Source organism: Callionymus lyra, chromosome 4 (assembly GCF_982586985.1).
Source record: "Callionymus lyra chromosome 4, fCalLyr1.hap1.1, whole genome shotgun sequence".
Lineage (NCBI taxonomy): Eukaryota > Metazoa > Chordata > Actinopteri > Syngnathiformes > Callionymidae > Callionymus > Callionymus lyra.
In genome coordinates this window covers 10162894-10178951 of record NC_141821.1, presented here as the reverse complement: position 1 = coordinate 10178951, position 16058 = coordinate 10162894, and the positions used below count along the sequence as shown (strand labels likewise).

At 40.8% G+C, this 16058-nt stretch overlaps 1 protein-coding gene across 3 annotated transcripts in view; it reads left to right on the top strand.

Annotated features, from left to right (window-relative positions):
- Positions 1–16058, top strand: part of adamtsl3 (ADAMTS like 3) — a 43401-nt gene that overhangs the window by 6474 nt on the left and 20869 nt on the right. For 2 of the 3 annotated variants that reach the window (XM_087788692.1, XM_087788690.1), the window contains exon 2: positions 14156–14272. The exons of the other annotated variant lie outside the window; for it this stretch is intronic. In XM_087788692.1, the coding sequence (XP_087644818.1) occupies positions 14156–14272 (117 nt within the window). The remainder of the gene's footprint in view (positions 1–14155; positions 14273–16058) is intronic. 3 annotated transcript variants of the gene reach the window in all.

The window sequence follows — 16058 nt, the reverse complement described above, 5'->3', positions numbered from 1 at the left end:
CGTCTACAAGTTCAATCATGAATGAGACCAAATGTAATTATCGTGTTACGATGCGTTATTTAAAGCAGTTTAACCAACCTTTCCTTCTTAATCTCAGAGCTGGTCCTTTATTCTCTTGTGTTGAAGGTCAACACATGGATTTTTAAACTAGGTTTGCATGAATATTCTGGTTCATCACTTGAGGTCACTTTTGGGGGCCAAATCAAGCCCCTTATTTAATGTGGTCCGCCAGATGGTGGGCCTAGAATCAAAGTAGAGGTTTAAGTGATCTTTAATACGTCAGAGTTTAAGTCCAGATCTTATTTAGGAGAGAGATTATTAAATCAGATTCTATCTTCCTTAAGGATGTAAGGGTTCGGCTAAGAAGGAGCGCAAAAGATAAGGGTAGTCTTCTTAGCAGAATAAATCTTAAGACTCATTATTTGCATGTATGTCGATTTAATTCAGTGCGTAAATGCAAAAAACTTCAAATAAATGAGACTCACAAATGTTATTTATTGTTTGATTATTAGTCATAGTAGATCTACAAAGTATGCAGATGTACTTGGTTAATCTAATGAAAAATATATATTATAATTTTTTTTATTATTTGTAAAAGTGTAGGATATACATTATCCTGATGTTTATCACTGAGTATTTGGTGGTTAAGAAGACTCTCAAGAGCTTCTTAACAAATCTTGGAAACCCGGCCCATCACAGTAAAACTGATTTTGGATATTGTTTGATGAAGGAGGACAAACATATGTAGTTACAGGTGTTTTGGTAAATTTACATTTGATTTGGCCCTAAAAACCTTGACTGTCTGGATATCTGGGGCCCCTTCTGCGATTGAGTTTATCGTGGCACCTCCGGTCTGGTGAGCGCGAGCGGTGAACGTGTGAATGTTGGCGCACCAGTCAACACGTCGGTAAACAAAGAATGTGAGGCGGCGCAGGAATGTGTGTGCAGGCGTGAACATCATCGCATCATTGAGGGCAAATCGTTACATGATCACAGAGCAGCTCACACCTGTCAAATATGTCAGACTGTTAGACTGTTCCACTCACACTACAAAAGAAGGGAATGAAAGAATCCATGTTCCGTGAGCTTTGACTTCCTATTAGCAACTCAAGGAGAGGAGTGTGACGAGTGATGTCTGGATTCAACACATCGGAATGAACACAATATCCTTCCCGTCAAGATGAACACTGTTGCAGTCCAGAACCTAAAAGATAGACAGAGTCTGAATTCTCCATTCGTGAATCAGAGTTCCTGACGGGGACAGAACGAAACAGAAGCCTCATGAACAAGGTATGTGAACATCCTGGACACAGCATTTTACCACTCATGGCCTTAAAGGAGCCGATCTTCTTTGGCTGGTCAAGTAGTGCTGAGCTGTGAGACAATATATGACCCAATCCCACCTGGACACCTGTTCCGGGGACGCTGAACAACATAAGGAAAGTGCCAGACGTAAGAAAGTGTCCAACATAGGGAGAGTCTCCAACGTAGGAAAGTGTCCAACATACTGAAAGTTTCCAACGTAGGAAAGTGTCCAACATACTGAAAGTGTCCAATGTAGGAAAGTGTCCGACATACGGAAAGTGTCCTACATACTGGAAGTGTCCAGTGTAGGAAATCTGTCCAACATACGGAAATTGTCCAATGTAGGGAAGCGTCCAACATACTCAAAGTCTCCAATGAAGAAAGGTGTCCAACATACTGAAAGTTTCCAACATAGGAAAGTGTCCAACATACTGAAAGTTTCCAACGTAGGAAAGTGTCCAACATACTGAAAGTGTCCAACGTAGGAAAGTGTCCGACATACGGAAAGTGTCCTACATACTGGAAGTGTCCAGTGTAGGAAATCTGTCCAACATACGGAAATTGTCCAATGTAGGGAAGCGTCCAACATACTCAAAGTCTCCAATGAAGAAAGGTGTCCAACATACTGAAAGTTTCCAACGTAGGAAAGTGTCCAACATACTGAAAGTGTCCAACGTAGGAAAGTGTCCGACATACGGAAAGTGTCCTACATACTGGAAGTGTCCAGTGTAGGAAATCTGTCCAACATATGGAAATTGTCCAATGTAGGGAAGCGTCCAACATACTCAAAGTCTCCAATGAAGAAAGGTGTCCAACATACTGAAAGTGTCAAAAACACGAAAGTGTCCAACATTCTGAAAGTGTTCAACATAGGAAAGTGTCCAACATACTGAAAGTGTCCAACAAACTGAATATGTCCAACACAGGAATGTGTCAAACATAATGAAAGTTTCCTACAAAGGAAAGTGTTCACTTTAGGAAAGTGTTCAAAATACTGAAAGTGTAAAACGAAAGGAATGTGTCCAACACAGGAAAGTTTCCAACATACTGAAAGTGTCCAACGTAGGAATGTGTCCAGTGAAGAAAAGTGTCTATCATATTGAAAGTGTCCAACACAGGAAAGTGTCCAACACAGGAAAGTATCCAACATACTGAAAGTGTCCAACACAGGACAGTGTCCATCATACTTAAAGTGTCCAACGTAGGAATGTGTCCAGTGAAGAAAAGTGTCCAACACATTGAAAGTGTCCAACATATTGAAAGTGTCCAACACAGGAAAGTGTCCAACATACTGAAAGTGTCCAACACAGGAAAGTGTCCATCATACTTAAAGTGTCCAACACAGGAAAGTGTCCAACAAACTGAAAGTTTCCAACACAGGAAAGTGTCCGACATACCGAAAGTTTCCTACATTAGAAAGTGTTCACCATAGGAAAGTGTTCAACATACTGAACGTTTCAAACGAAAGGAAAGTGTTTAACATATTGAACGTTTCAAACGAAAGGAAAGTGTTCACCATAGGAAAGTGTTTAACATACTGAAAGTGTCAAACGAAAGGAAAGTGTCCAACATACTTTTCACTGTGAGTTCTGCCTCGTCAAGGATGGATGGAATCAGAGTGGAAGATAAACAGATTGAGGCAGAGAGAACTGGAAATCTGGACAAAAGAAGCACAGGAACTAAAATATATAAACTAACTTCTGGACGTCTGACAGAAACACTCCTGAGCCCGGTCCATTTGTATGACTTACTCAAAGAAAGCTGACGTGACAAGTCAGCAGAAGTAAAAGTAATATAGTCAAACACCACTTAATGAATACACAGGATAAAAGAGTATACCGTTAATTTCCAGAGAACTTCTCGATCCTCACGAGGTACAAATAATGGGAATACATTCTGTACCATGTGACCAGACGTCTTACCATCACTTTTTCCTCCTTCACTAGACTTTCACTTAAACTGGCAGCATGTCACTTTGCACAAGAGCCGAAGAATTTGTTGTGTTTGCCCAGAGCTAACACGCTGCCAGTCCCTCACCTCACGCTGAGTTGTGCTCGCTCGCCCAGCTTTAGGACACAATGCCTGTGTGTAATTGCAACAGCTAATCTGTGCGGCACCAGCAAAATACTTTTCCTCTGACCAGAGCAAACTGGCCAACGACTAATTTAGACAACAGATGTGCGACACATTTAGACAACAATGAACTTCAGGAAGAGAACAAGTCGGTGTTGTTATGGTTCTTCAGGTGTTGCGCCACGGTTTATATAATCATGAGACTAGTTTCCATTAAACCTGTGTGTCTCTAAATGGTGACACCGGTGATGGTGTGGTACAGTCGTGAACTCCGTACCGTCCGCTTCCTTCATGTCCCGAACCTCCTGTTTGGATTGTCATCAAGACTTCCTGTCAGAAGTTCCCACAGCTGCACCTGCAGATATGTTTGGGTGCATGGATGAAAACAGGCCTTCAGTGGAATGACACAATGAAAAGGTCTTTAATACAAGGAAGCAGGAAGGTATTTATAGCAAGCATTCTTGAGCATGATAAAAAAATCACATAAAAGTCTTGTGTACACATGCATTACACACATGTATACACTTGTCTAATACCTGGAACATACAAGGAACATTTCATAATGAATGAATGAATGAATTCACAGATACATCCTGGTAGTCTTGGGTCAGAGGGGGGTGGAGCCTACTTAAGGACGGGGGAAATGCTTGTCGGGTCACAAGTCAATCACGGGACATATATAGACAAGACGCCATCAGGCTTTCAACAGCAGTCACACCAATGTTGTGGACTTCAGGTGGAAACAGGAAGTGACACGAACGCCATGAAAGCACCTAGAACAGCCACAAATGAAACCTTCATGTTTACAGAAGGGACGCTCTTGCAGAGTAATACTGAGTAGCCTCACTGAGTAATACTATGTAGCCTAATTGAATAATTATATGGAGCCTCTTGGATTAATATTACGTATCCTCATGGACATATACTATGTGGCCTAACAGAGTAATAGTGCAGAGCCTAGCAGAGTAATATTACCTAGCCTTGCGAAGTTATACTACGAAGTCTAGAGGACTATGATACCAAGTCTGGTGGAGTAATACTACAGAGCCTTGTGGAGTAATACTACAACGCCTCATGGAGTAATACAACAGAGCCTTGTGGAGTAATACTACAACGCCTCATGGAGTAATACTACAGAGCCTTGCGGAGTTATACTACAGAGCCTTGCGGAGTTATACTACAGAGCCTCACGGAGTAATGCTACAGAGCCTAGCAGAGTAATACTACAGAGCCTAGCAGAGTAATACTACAGAGCCTAGTGGAGTAATAATACAGAGCGTAGCAGAGTAACACTACAGAGCATAGCAGAGTAATACTACAGAGCCTGGTGGGGTAAAACTACAGAGCCTTGCTGAGTAATGCTACAGAGCATGGTGGAGTAATAATACAGAGCCTAGCAAAGTAATACTATAGAGCCTAGCAGAGTAATACTACAGAGACTAGCAGAGTTATACTACAGAGCCTAGCAGAGTAATACTACAGAGCCTAGCAGAGTAATACTACAGAGCCTAGTGGAGTAATAGTACAGAGCCTCGCAGAGTTATACTACAGATCCTCACGGAGTAATGCTACAGAGCCTAGCAGAGTAATACTACAGAGCCTAGCAGAGGAATACTACAGAGCCTAGTGGAGTAATACTACAGAGCCTAGCCAAGATAATGAATGGTCGAGACTAAGTGAAGACCAAGATCTGAGACAAAGACCCCAAAAAAAGGTTGAGAAGTTGCGAGAGTAGTAGAAGTTTTAGCTTTATACTGAGTTCTCCTGCACAGTTTTAAAACCAGTATCATCATTCCCTTTAAATGTTAATATAGTAATAATAAGTTAGTACCATTGGTTGTTTCTATGTCCGTTTGTCTGTTTGTTGATTCTAAGATTCTGTGTTCGGTGAAAGCTTAGTCGTCGCCGAAAAGACATTTTTGGAAATGTTATATAGACTTAAGTTATTGTTTTTTGGGTCGTTTGAATCTCTACCCAGGATTAGTACTCTGAAAATGACAATGACATAAGTGTTGCTTCGTGTAAAATAAGTACCAGCTCTCACCCTGCACATGTTTCCTCTGCTGTCCTCACTGTGACCCATAATTCCATTCTTCCTGTCCACCGGCTCTGACAGATTAACAGTCTCACTCTCCGTCCACCTGCTGCAGGCATCACGTTTACAGGCTGACACTAATCTCACGGGTCCATTTGGTTTTTAATCTCCAGGAACACAAATGGACTCACAAGTCCACAGGAAACCATATCGTGATTCATTTCATGCTACCAACCCAAATCTCTTGGCCAAAAGAAACACGAGATCCGGGACAGTGACAGACGGTCCGGCTCACGTCTGCATGTTAAAATGAAACTTTGGCGGATATCTTGCCTGGAGGATCTCGGTGTCGCTTGGATCTCCGTTACATTCAACAATGGAAGGCCGTCTCCGGCGCATTTGAAGGGTTTTGTTGCAGAGGCAATTTTGGGGCTATCAGATTGAAACTAGAGATCGTAGCAAGTCAATTCTGTCAAGAATGTCTGAGTGGGCAGGACTTTATGAATGCAAGCAAGAGCAGAAATTATTTGCGACAAAAATTCTGCCTGTTGCATCCTGTTGATCCAGGAAACCCTTGTATTTAAAAGGATGTTTCAAATACATTCATAGCTAACGTTTGACCCTCGCAGCAAAAGTCACAGTTCACCCAAAATTCAGACTTCATGTCACAGGACTGGAATCGAGAGACCCAGATGTAGAAGAAGTCACAGTTCCAGGTAGATCAAACAGTTTGAAGTTTCTTCCTTTACTTTTTTTTAGTTCTTCAACTGAGAAAAATCTCTATACTTAGGAAAATGATGTCAAAACAATATTTGGATCTTGTAATCCATGTGTTTGTGTCTTCTTGTTTAGACTATTGTAACAGTTTATTTTGGTGTCTAAACAAGAAGGATCTGTCTCGCCTGCATTTGATACAAAACTGCATTGAGAATTCTGACCCGCTCTAGTAGAAGAACTCACATTTCCCCGATCCTTAAATCTCCTTACTGGCTTCCAGTTTCTTTCAGGGTCTTTTTAAAATTCTGGTTCTTACTTTCAGATCTATTCATGGTCAGACCTTCCATCAGAGATCTGATCCAGACTTACACCCCAGCTCGGGCTCTGAGATCTGTGGATCAGAATCGACTGATGGTTCCTGAACACGGTTCAGGACCAGAAGAGAGAAATCCTTCCAGACTGTTGCTCCTAAGCTTTGGAACGATCTCTGTGTTTGATGATCTACTGACTCCTTCAAGAAACATTTTTATTTGTGCTTTTCCCTGATTTTCTGGGACTCCTGTGTTTGTCTTATGTGCCAAACTGACCAAGGTCAAAAAATCAGAGCATCACATAACACTTCACTCATCTTCGTCCTAAAAGACACTTAAAAACATCCAAATACCTTGATCGCGAACGCCCCTCTCGTATTGAAGCCTCGACGAGAAGAGTTCCGATAAAATTCTACATTTTAAGTTTTGTTTATAGCAGAAGTTTAAATAAAAACAAGCGATACAAACAGGAAGTACTCAGGGTTACTCAATATCGCGAGCGTTACAGTGCAGACAGTAGACTGTTTATGCCCATATTTCCCTGTAGCACTTCCTGTATATATCCCGTGTTGTTATCTAAAAACAAACAAACAAACATAACATATAGACTTGTTCAAGTTTTACGGGAACAAGGCGACAATATAACTTACCCTTTAATCCTCATTTCGGCCCTTTATTTCGGGAGACCATAGAGCAGGGGTCACCAACCACTACAGAAAGCTACATCGATGGCACCGGCAGTGATAGGAAGGGCTACTTCAAGTTCTGTATTCCTGAAGAAAGGAACGAAGGTTGCATTCCAAAGTAGTACCAATGCCTTGATGCCTAAAAGGAAAGCATTATAAGAAGGTTGACCTAAAACCACATATTCAGACTCTTGTGGTCTCTGAGGGCACCATGTTGGTGAACCCTGCCGAGGACCTTTAGGCTGTTCCCTCTGTGTTTGTGTTCTCCTCGTGATGACCTGGGTTTCTAGGGGCCCTCCATGGGTGTTGTCCGAAAACATTCCCAAAGCTCTATGGATGAAATCGTAGTTTTGGCTGGTGGGTCTGTGACACAGGTGGTCACATTCTAAGTGTTCATTGCAGTAGAAACAGTCAAACCTAGAACCAGTCACGGCCAATAGCAACGCTATGGTTTCGTCAATGGAACAGGTCTGAACCGAGCTCCAAGCTAAACCAAGTTGAATAGTGAATAAGAACAACAAGCCCGTTCTTGCCAGGCTCTAAATACAAGCCAGATTCATTTGTAAATACATTCCTTTATTCATAAAATAATGTATCATTAGCTCCACATGCTGGAGTCCGGAGATGCTCAAATCACTGGCTGAGGAAATAAAACACTTACTTCTCAAAAGAGGCAGATGTTGTTTTTTAAGCAGTTCAGTCATATTTGGCTGAATGTGTTTTGTGAGTAAGCCTTTGAAGAATGTTCGAATTCTTACCGAATGACCGACACTAGAATTCGATTCAAGCTAATAAAAGTGCTGGAATTTTTTCCTACGGGGCTGGTGTGGTGCTTGTTTCCAGTTGGATGGAATTCAACCAGGGATTTTGAGAGCAGGCGAAAAATGCCACGCTCACGCTGGGCTGCAGTCCATTATTTTCCTCGCTGCCAGCCAGATGAGATCAGGGACCAAGAATGCTACAGAATATGGAAATAAAGATTGTCCGCTGGTCAGGACGTCTGCGAACAGAGGCTGCTGCACAGATTTAGCTTTTTTTTAGCCTCGAACCGTCTTCATGATTGAAAATTCCCTGTTTATCAGCATTTATCTACAACATGCAAATCCATGTTGGCTGGTTCTGTTTTCTTTTCCACTCTAATCCCTTCGTCACTCCCAGAACAACAGATGTGGTTATTTAATGAACTTTTTGTTTTGTTTTGACAAAATCCATGTCACATGATTAACAAACAAATAATCCTAACCTGACAAAGTCAACATTCTATATAACATCAATAGTAAATAATCATGATTGCTAAACTTAATTAAAAATATTGTGTCTGTATTGAAAAGTGATTATAGTTGAAAAAGTTTTTATTATAGTTGAAAATTGTTTCATTAAACTTGAAAATTGTTTGATTAAAGTTGAAAGTTGTTTAATTACAGTTGAAAATTGTATCATTACAGTTGAAAATTGTTTGATTATAGTTGAAAATTATTTGATTATAGTTGAAAATTGTTTGATTTCAGTTGAAAATTGTTTGATTATAGTTGAAAATTGTTTGATTTCAGTTGAAAATGGTTTGATTATAGTTGAAAATTGTTTGATTTAGTTGAAAATTGTTCGATTTCAGTTGAAAATTGTTTGATTTCAGTTGAAAATTGTTTGATTATAGTTGAAAATTGTTTGATTTCAGTTGAAAATGGTTTGATTACAGTTGAAAATTGTTTGATTATAGTTGAAAATTGTTCGATTTCAGTTGAAAATTGTTTGATTATAGTTGAAAATGGTTTGATTACAGTTGAAAATTGTTTGATTATAGTTGAAAATGGTTTGATTACAGTTGAAAATTGTTTGATTATAGTTGAAAATGTTTGATTATAGTTGAAAATGGTTCGATTACAGTTGAAAATTGTTTGATTACAGTTGAAAATGGTTTGATTACAGTTGAAAATTGTTTGATTACAGTTGAAAATTGTTTGATTACAGTTGAAAATGGTTTGATTATAGTTGAAAATGGTTTGATTACAGTTGAAAATTGTTTGATTACAGTTGAAAATTGTTTGATTATAGTTGAAAATGGTTTGATTATAGTTGAAAATGGTTCGATTACAGTTGAAAATTGTTTGATTACAGTTGAAAAGGGTTTGATTACAGTTGAAAATTGTTTGATTACAGTTGAAAATTGTTTGATTACAGTTGAAAATGGTTTGATTATAGTTGAAAATGGTTTGATTACAGTTGAAAATTGTTTGATCATAGTTGAAAATTGTTTGATTATAGTTGAAAATGGTTTGATTACAGTTGAAAATTGTTTGATCATAGTTGAAAATTGTTTGATTATAGTTGAAAATGGTTTGATTACAGTTGAAAATTGTTTGATTACAGTTGAAAATGGTTTGATTACAGTTGAAAATTGTTTGATTACAGTTGAAAATTGTTTGATTACAGTTGAAAATTGTTTGATTTCAGTTGAAAATGGTTTGATTACAGTTGAAAATTGTTCAATTACAGTTGAAAATTCTATGTGTAGAACATGTGATCGGAGGTTCCCAGAGAATCTGGATCTTGTTCCTGGTTCCGTCCAATGACACTGACGGGTCCTTTAAAGAGAATCCACATCGACAACATGTTTTTTTCTGCCTCCGCTGCAACAGAGCCGCTCTTGATGCCAACGTCCGACACAGCCTTGATCAAAGGCAGCAGTCAACCAAACACAAGTCCTGGTTCTGTTTCAAGTCAGGTTCTACCCACACAGGGGCGTTGTGGCATGTTTAGTGTGTGTGTGTGTGTGTGTGTGTGTGTGTTTGGCGGGGGAGGCGGGAAAGTCATCGGAGGAGGAGGAGGAGGGCAGGAAGCTCAATTATAATATCAGGTTGATGTTTTTACTGTTGATTATGTGACTTTGAAGGGCTGACAAGTGGAGGTCGTGACCTTTCCTTCTGTAGACGTTTCAAATCAAACTGCTACGGTTTGTGACACACTCCACACATGCACGTGTGTGTGTGTGCTCAGTAGTGTGTGTTATTTTAACCTGTCATTTTTCTAGCGGTCGCGCACGTAAACACACACCGACACGAGTGATCTGTCACTTCCTGTTTTCCGATCGTGTTCAGGTCACGGTAATGCAGCGGAACGCCGCCCCTGTTGTTTTAGGATCCCGTGGAGGGGAGACATCTGCGGCTTCAGGTGGTTCCAAGTTATGCGGTGAAAGTTTGAGGCGACGCGCTCGAGTGAGCCGTCTCGACACGTCAAGTCTTTTCTTTCATTCCCACTGGTCCGTGTGTTTCGTCTTCATGAGCAGAAGAGAACGCTGGAGGACGGCGAGCGGGTTCGGCCGCCTCTCAGGTGCTTAGCGGTGATTTGTTCCTCAGACGATCAGTCTCGACGTTTGGGAATTTGAGGTTCAAACGGCGAGAGGGAACCGGGTCGACGGAGTTAGAAGTCTCCGTGTCCTGCCTGTTCGTGATGGAGTGCGTTTTTCTTTGGGAACCCAGTCTTGCCTCTCGCTGTATTTGGCTCAGAGGTCAGCGACCCCGGCTCTCTGCTGAAGATGAATGTTTGAATTCAAGTTATCAAAACGGGCCCAGTTCTCCCAAGAGAGGAATTCCTTCCAGTGTCACCACTTCACAACCTCACGGACCCCTACATGGTCTTTCTAACTGTGACGTGTAACTTGGATTTATGTGTAGTATTGTCGAGTACTTGACTCTGGTGTTGTGATAGTGTAGTAACAAGGATATATGTGTAGTATTGTCCAGTACTTAACTCTGGTGTTGTGATAGTGTAGTAACAATGATATATGTGTAGTATTGTCGAGTACTTGACTCTGGTGTTGTGATAGTGTAGTAACAAGGATATATGTGTAGTATTGTCCAGTACTTAACTCTGGTGTTGTGATAGTGTAGTAACCATGATATATGTGTAGTATTGTCGAGTACTTGACTCTGGTGTTGTGATAGTGAAGTAACAAGGATATATGTGTAGTATAGTCGAGTACTTGACTCTGGTGTTGTGATAGTGTAGTAACAATGATATATGTGTAATATTGTCGAGTACTTGACTCTGGTGTTGTGATAGTGAAGTAACAAGGATATATGTGTCGTATAGTGGAGTAGTTGACTCTAGTGTTGTTATAGTGTAGTAACAATTATATATGTGTAGTATAGTCGAGTTCTTGACTCTGGTGTTGTGATAGTGTAGTAACAAGGATATATGTGTAGTATAGTCAAGTACTTGACTCTGATGTTGTGATAGTGCAGTAACAAGGATATATGTGTAGTATAGTCGAGTACTTGACTCTGGTGTTGTGATAGTGTAGTAACAAGGATATATGTGTAGTATTGTCGAGTACTTGACTCTAGTGTTGTGATAGTGTAGTAACAAGGATATACTGTATGTGTAGTATAGTCGAGTACTTGACTCTGGTGTTGTGATAGTGTAGTAACAAGGATATATGTGTAGTATTGTCGAGTACTTGACTCTGGTGTTGCAGAATATATACAGACCACATGACTCTTACGAGGTCGTAACAGCTTTCTTTTGTTTTCAAACCAAAATAAGTCCAAACGTCAAACTAAAAAGCTGCTGGATTCGACTGTATCCTCTCGTCCTCAGTCATTGCAGGGATCTCGTGGGATTTTACTGTTCCTTAGGAGGATGTGCCAGGAGTATAATTGCAATACAAAGATGAACAAACACAGCTAATACTTGCACGTTAATTGTGAATAACAAAGCGATCCTGTGTGGTTCACATCGATACAGTATCGTATCAGTATTTTCTTAAACCCAAAGTCACCTCCGGGTCCAAACTGCTTCGTGTTCAATTTACCTCAAAGTTGTGTCCCAAACAGTTCGAACAGTATCAGAAACGAGAAACAGCACTGACCTGTTATTTGAGATAAACAAAAACCAGAGGAAATGGCTAAACTGATAGGACTGTATTAGATTAGTTTGCACCTGTTACTTCAGAGTAATGTTCATGGTCATGGTCGTAGGTGACGTCCTGATATAAAGCAGATCCGACCCATCCTTCTGAAACACACCTGTCGTCACCTGTGGCTCCTTCCTCTCAGTCCTGACCAGCTGCCGAGTGGTGACTCTGCCAATGACCTTTGTTACCTTCTTTGTCCATTTCCGGTTCCTGCTTCTTCTCTTTGGTCCACCTGTTCTTTTTTTTTATTCGGGTTCTTTATAGAAATTCTGGGACGGACAAAGCAAAGAGTGATTTTGGCCAGCGGTCCACACTGTGACGCAAACATGGAGCAGTAATTTACAATTGTACACGGAGGAGTTAAATGGCATATTTGAGTCCAGCTGCTGGTGAAACAGAGCGAACCTGACAGTTCAAGATCTTGTTACGCTCCATTAGCAGCTCAGCAAGACCCCCAGCTGCCCTCTGTGGCTCATAAACACTCTTTAATGACCCGAGTCAACTGCTGCGTCACTCAGAGCAGGATATTTGAACTCTTCGCTGTGTCGGGGGCGGGCGGATCATTTTGGGCCTGAGATGGGAAGAAAAACCACTGAACATAAAAGTTAGTTATGTGTCACATGAGAGTGGATACATGCGCGACCTTGAAAAGATCTACATACATTACATGGGGCAGTAAAGAGTGTTATTAAGTAATTAAGTTATCTGGTCTGCACATGACAGACATGTACTAATTTGTTGTTTATGTTTTTTGTCTTTGGTTTTATTTTCGCCCTTTCTTTTAGGTTTAGAGTTAGACTTAGATTAGAGTAAGGATTGACAATTGAGGTTATCACACTGGTCATTACACTGACTAGTTTTTACCTGTTATTTTAGGATTAGAGGTTATGGTCATGGTTGTAGTTAGGGTTAGAGTTAGTGTTAGCGTTAGATTTGACAAACTGGTCATCATCTTCTTTTAGGGTTAGAGTTATGATTATGGTTGTGGTTATGGTTATGATATGGTTAGATTTAGGGTTACGTTGACAATTAAGTTAATCACACTGGTCATCATCATCTTTTAGGGTTAGGGTTAAGGTTAGAGTTAGGGTTAGGGTTAGGGTTAGGGTTAGGGTTAGGGTTAGGGTTAGGGTTAGGGTTAGGGTTAGTGTTAGAGTTAGAGTTAGGGTTAGGTTTAGGATATGGGTTAGGGTTAGGATTTGGGTTAGGTTAAGGGTTAGGGTTAGAGTTAGGGTTAGGGTTAGAGTAAGAGTTAGAGTTAGATTTAGGGTTAGGGTTAGAGTAAGAGTTAGAGTTAGAGTTAGAGTTAGAGTTAGATTTAGGGTTAGAGTTAGAGTTAGAGTTAGAGTTAGAGTTAGAGTAAGAGTTAGAGTTAGAGTTAGAGTTAGAGTTAGAGTTAGAGTTAGAGTTAGAGTTAGAGTTAGAGTTAGATTTAGGGTTAGGGTTAGAGTTAGAGTTAGAGTCAGAGTCAGAGTAAGAGTTAGAGTTAGAGTTAGAGTTAGAGTTAGAGTTAGAGTTAGAGTTAGGGTTAGGGTTAGGGTTAGAGTTAGAGTTAGAGTTAGAGTTAGATTTAGGGTTAGGGTTAGGGTTAGAGTTAGAGTTAGAGTTAGAGTAAGAGTTAGAGTTAGAGTTAGAGTTAGAGTTAGAGTTAGAGTAAGAGTTAGAGTTAGAGTTAGAGTTAGAGTTAGAGTTAGAGTTAGATTCAGAGTCAGAGTCAGAGTAAGAGTTAGAGTTAGAGTTAGAGTTAGAGTTAGAGTTAGAGTTAGAGTTAGAGTTAGAGTTAGAGTTAGAGTTAGAGTTAGGGTTAGGGTTAGGGTTAGAGTTAGAGTTAGAGTTAGAGTTAGATTTAGGGTTAGGGTTAGAGTTAGAGTCAGAGTTAGAGTTAGAGTTAGAGTTAGAGTTAGGGTTAGAGTTAGAGTTAGAGTTAGAGTTAGAGTTAGATTTAGGGTTAGGGTTAGGGTTAGAGTTAGAGTTAGAGTAAGAGTAAGAGTTAGAGTTAGAGTTAGAGTTAGAGTTAGAGTTAGAGTTAGGGTTAGGGTTAGGGTTAAGGTTAGAGTTATCCTTTACAATTAAGGTGCTGGTGATTTGTTGACCAAGAGTGTTGATGTGTTTCCAGGTGGTTGTCAGGGGCGACGACGGTGATGCTGTGTTCATCCGCGAGTTCACACTGATCCGAAGGGACCACCTCTCAGAGGAGCTGCAACATGACGACGGACACAAACCAGAAGATCAGGTAAAAAAAAGTCAATAGCAGATCAATTTGAAACAGAATCTCATCGGCAGCAGAAAGATCATCAAAAGTCCAGGGACATTAGAAAACATGTCATTCTTCGCTGGTGAGAATTAAAAATGAGTTTTAAGTGAACAATAAGGAGAGAGGGAGGGTTGGAATAAACTCTGACACGAGGAAGCTGGACCAGGACATTAAAAATAATTGTTCTGGAAGCAGCTTGGACCAGGATGGAGCTGGGCCGTTGTAATGCGATAGATCTCAATAGGAAGGCGTTCCCGGGGTCAGAAGTGTGGCTGTTGTATTTATGATGAGTCACGGAGGTAATGACAGACGAAGAGGTGTAACTGCTGGTTACCGTGGTGACATTGAGGCAGACGAGTGATTAAAGAGACAGAACACCCAAACCCTCGTGTGAAATGTGCGACTTCGACTTCCTTCTAATTTAGAATGCGCTGGTGTGTGTTTGTACGCGGGGCACACTTCCTGCGTGACCTTTGACCCTTGGCGTTCACACATTAAACATGTGGACACAGTTGCTCTTTTTGTCTCCCGGATGATGTCATCGATCTTTGAGTTGTCGAAATCCCGCGGTCGTATCTCAAACACACCACTCTTCCCTCGACGGGTGGAAAACTTGGAAGGAATTTCTTCAGACGTGTTTATCTTCGGCTCCTCTAAAACCAGAATATGAGTCCCCCGAGACGGCGGTTGTTGACGTGCGCTGCACTTGATATTCTAGTGGTTTTGGAACAGAAGCCCACGATGGCAGGAGCGTGAGCTCATTTCCATCAGATCTGCTGGATGGATTCAGAAAGTGAAACCGGATCCCAGGAATTATACGAGTCGACTGGACAGAGAAGAGAAAGAGTGATGGAGTGAGATGAATCACGGGAGGAGTGGGCTCTTCGTGGAGTCTTCGGCATCTCCTGATGTGTTTGTATCTTCGTTGAGGCGTGTGGACGACAGACGATTATCTTTTCTTTATGTTGTTCTTAGCACTTAACCTGGCTGACTGAAATAATCGGTGCTAATGCCTAACTGACATCATGACAACCATCACAAAACAGTAGCCCAGACTATACCCGCTCTAGTAGAAGACTAGAAAACTCTTCACTGGCTGCCAGTTTCTTTCAGGATCAACTTTTAAATTCTGGTTCTTACTTTCAGATCTATTCATGGTCAGACCCTCCATCAGTGATCTGATCCAGACTTACACCCCAGCTCGGGCTCTGAGGTCTGTGGATCAGAATCTACTGATGGTTCCTGAACACGTTTCCGGACTAGAGGAGAGAAATCCTTCCAGACTGTTGCTCCTAAGCTTTAGAACGATCTCTGTGTTTGATGATCTACTGACTCCTTCAAGAAACATCCTAAGACAATTTTTTCTGCTTTTCACTTAATTTCTCCTGTGTTTATCTTACTTTGTCTTGATCTTTTAAAGTATATAGTTTTAACTGTGTATTGTTTTTGATTGTTAAAGCGCTTTGTGTCCCTGGTCTAGAAAGGTGTTTTACAAATAACCATTACTAGGTAATGTAACCATTAGGTTACACTAATATTAGGGACCTAAAATGCTCACAAACTTTCTCTAAAGCAAAGTCACTCATTCATTTATTTCTATGCTGCTTAATGCCCTATGAGGGTTGCGGGGGGGGGACACCCTGGATAGGATGCCATCTGTCCCAGGGCACTCAAAGACACACAACCAGTCATACACACACACTCATACCTACGGACAATTTCCCCAAGTTCCCAATCGACTGTGAGAGGAAAACGGAGCGAGAGA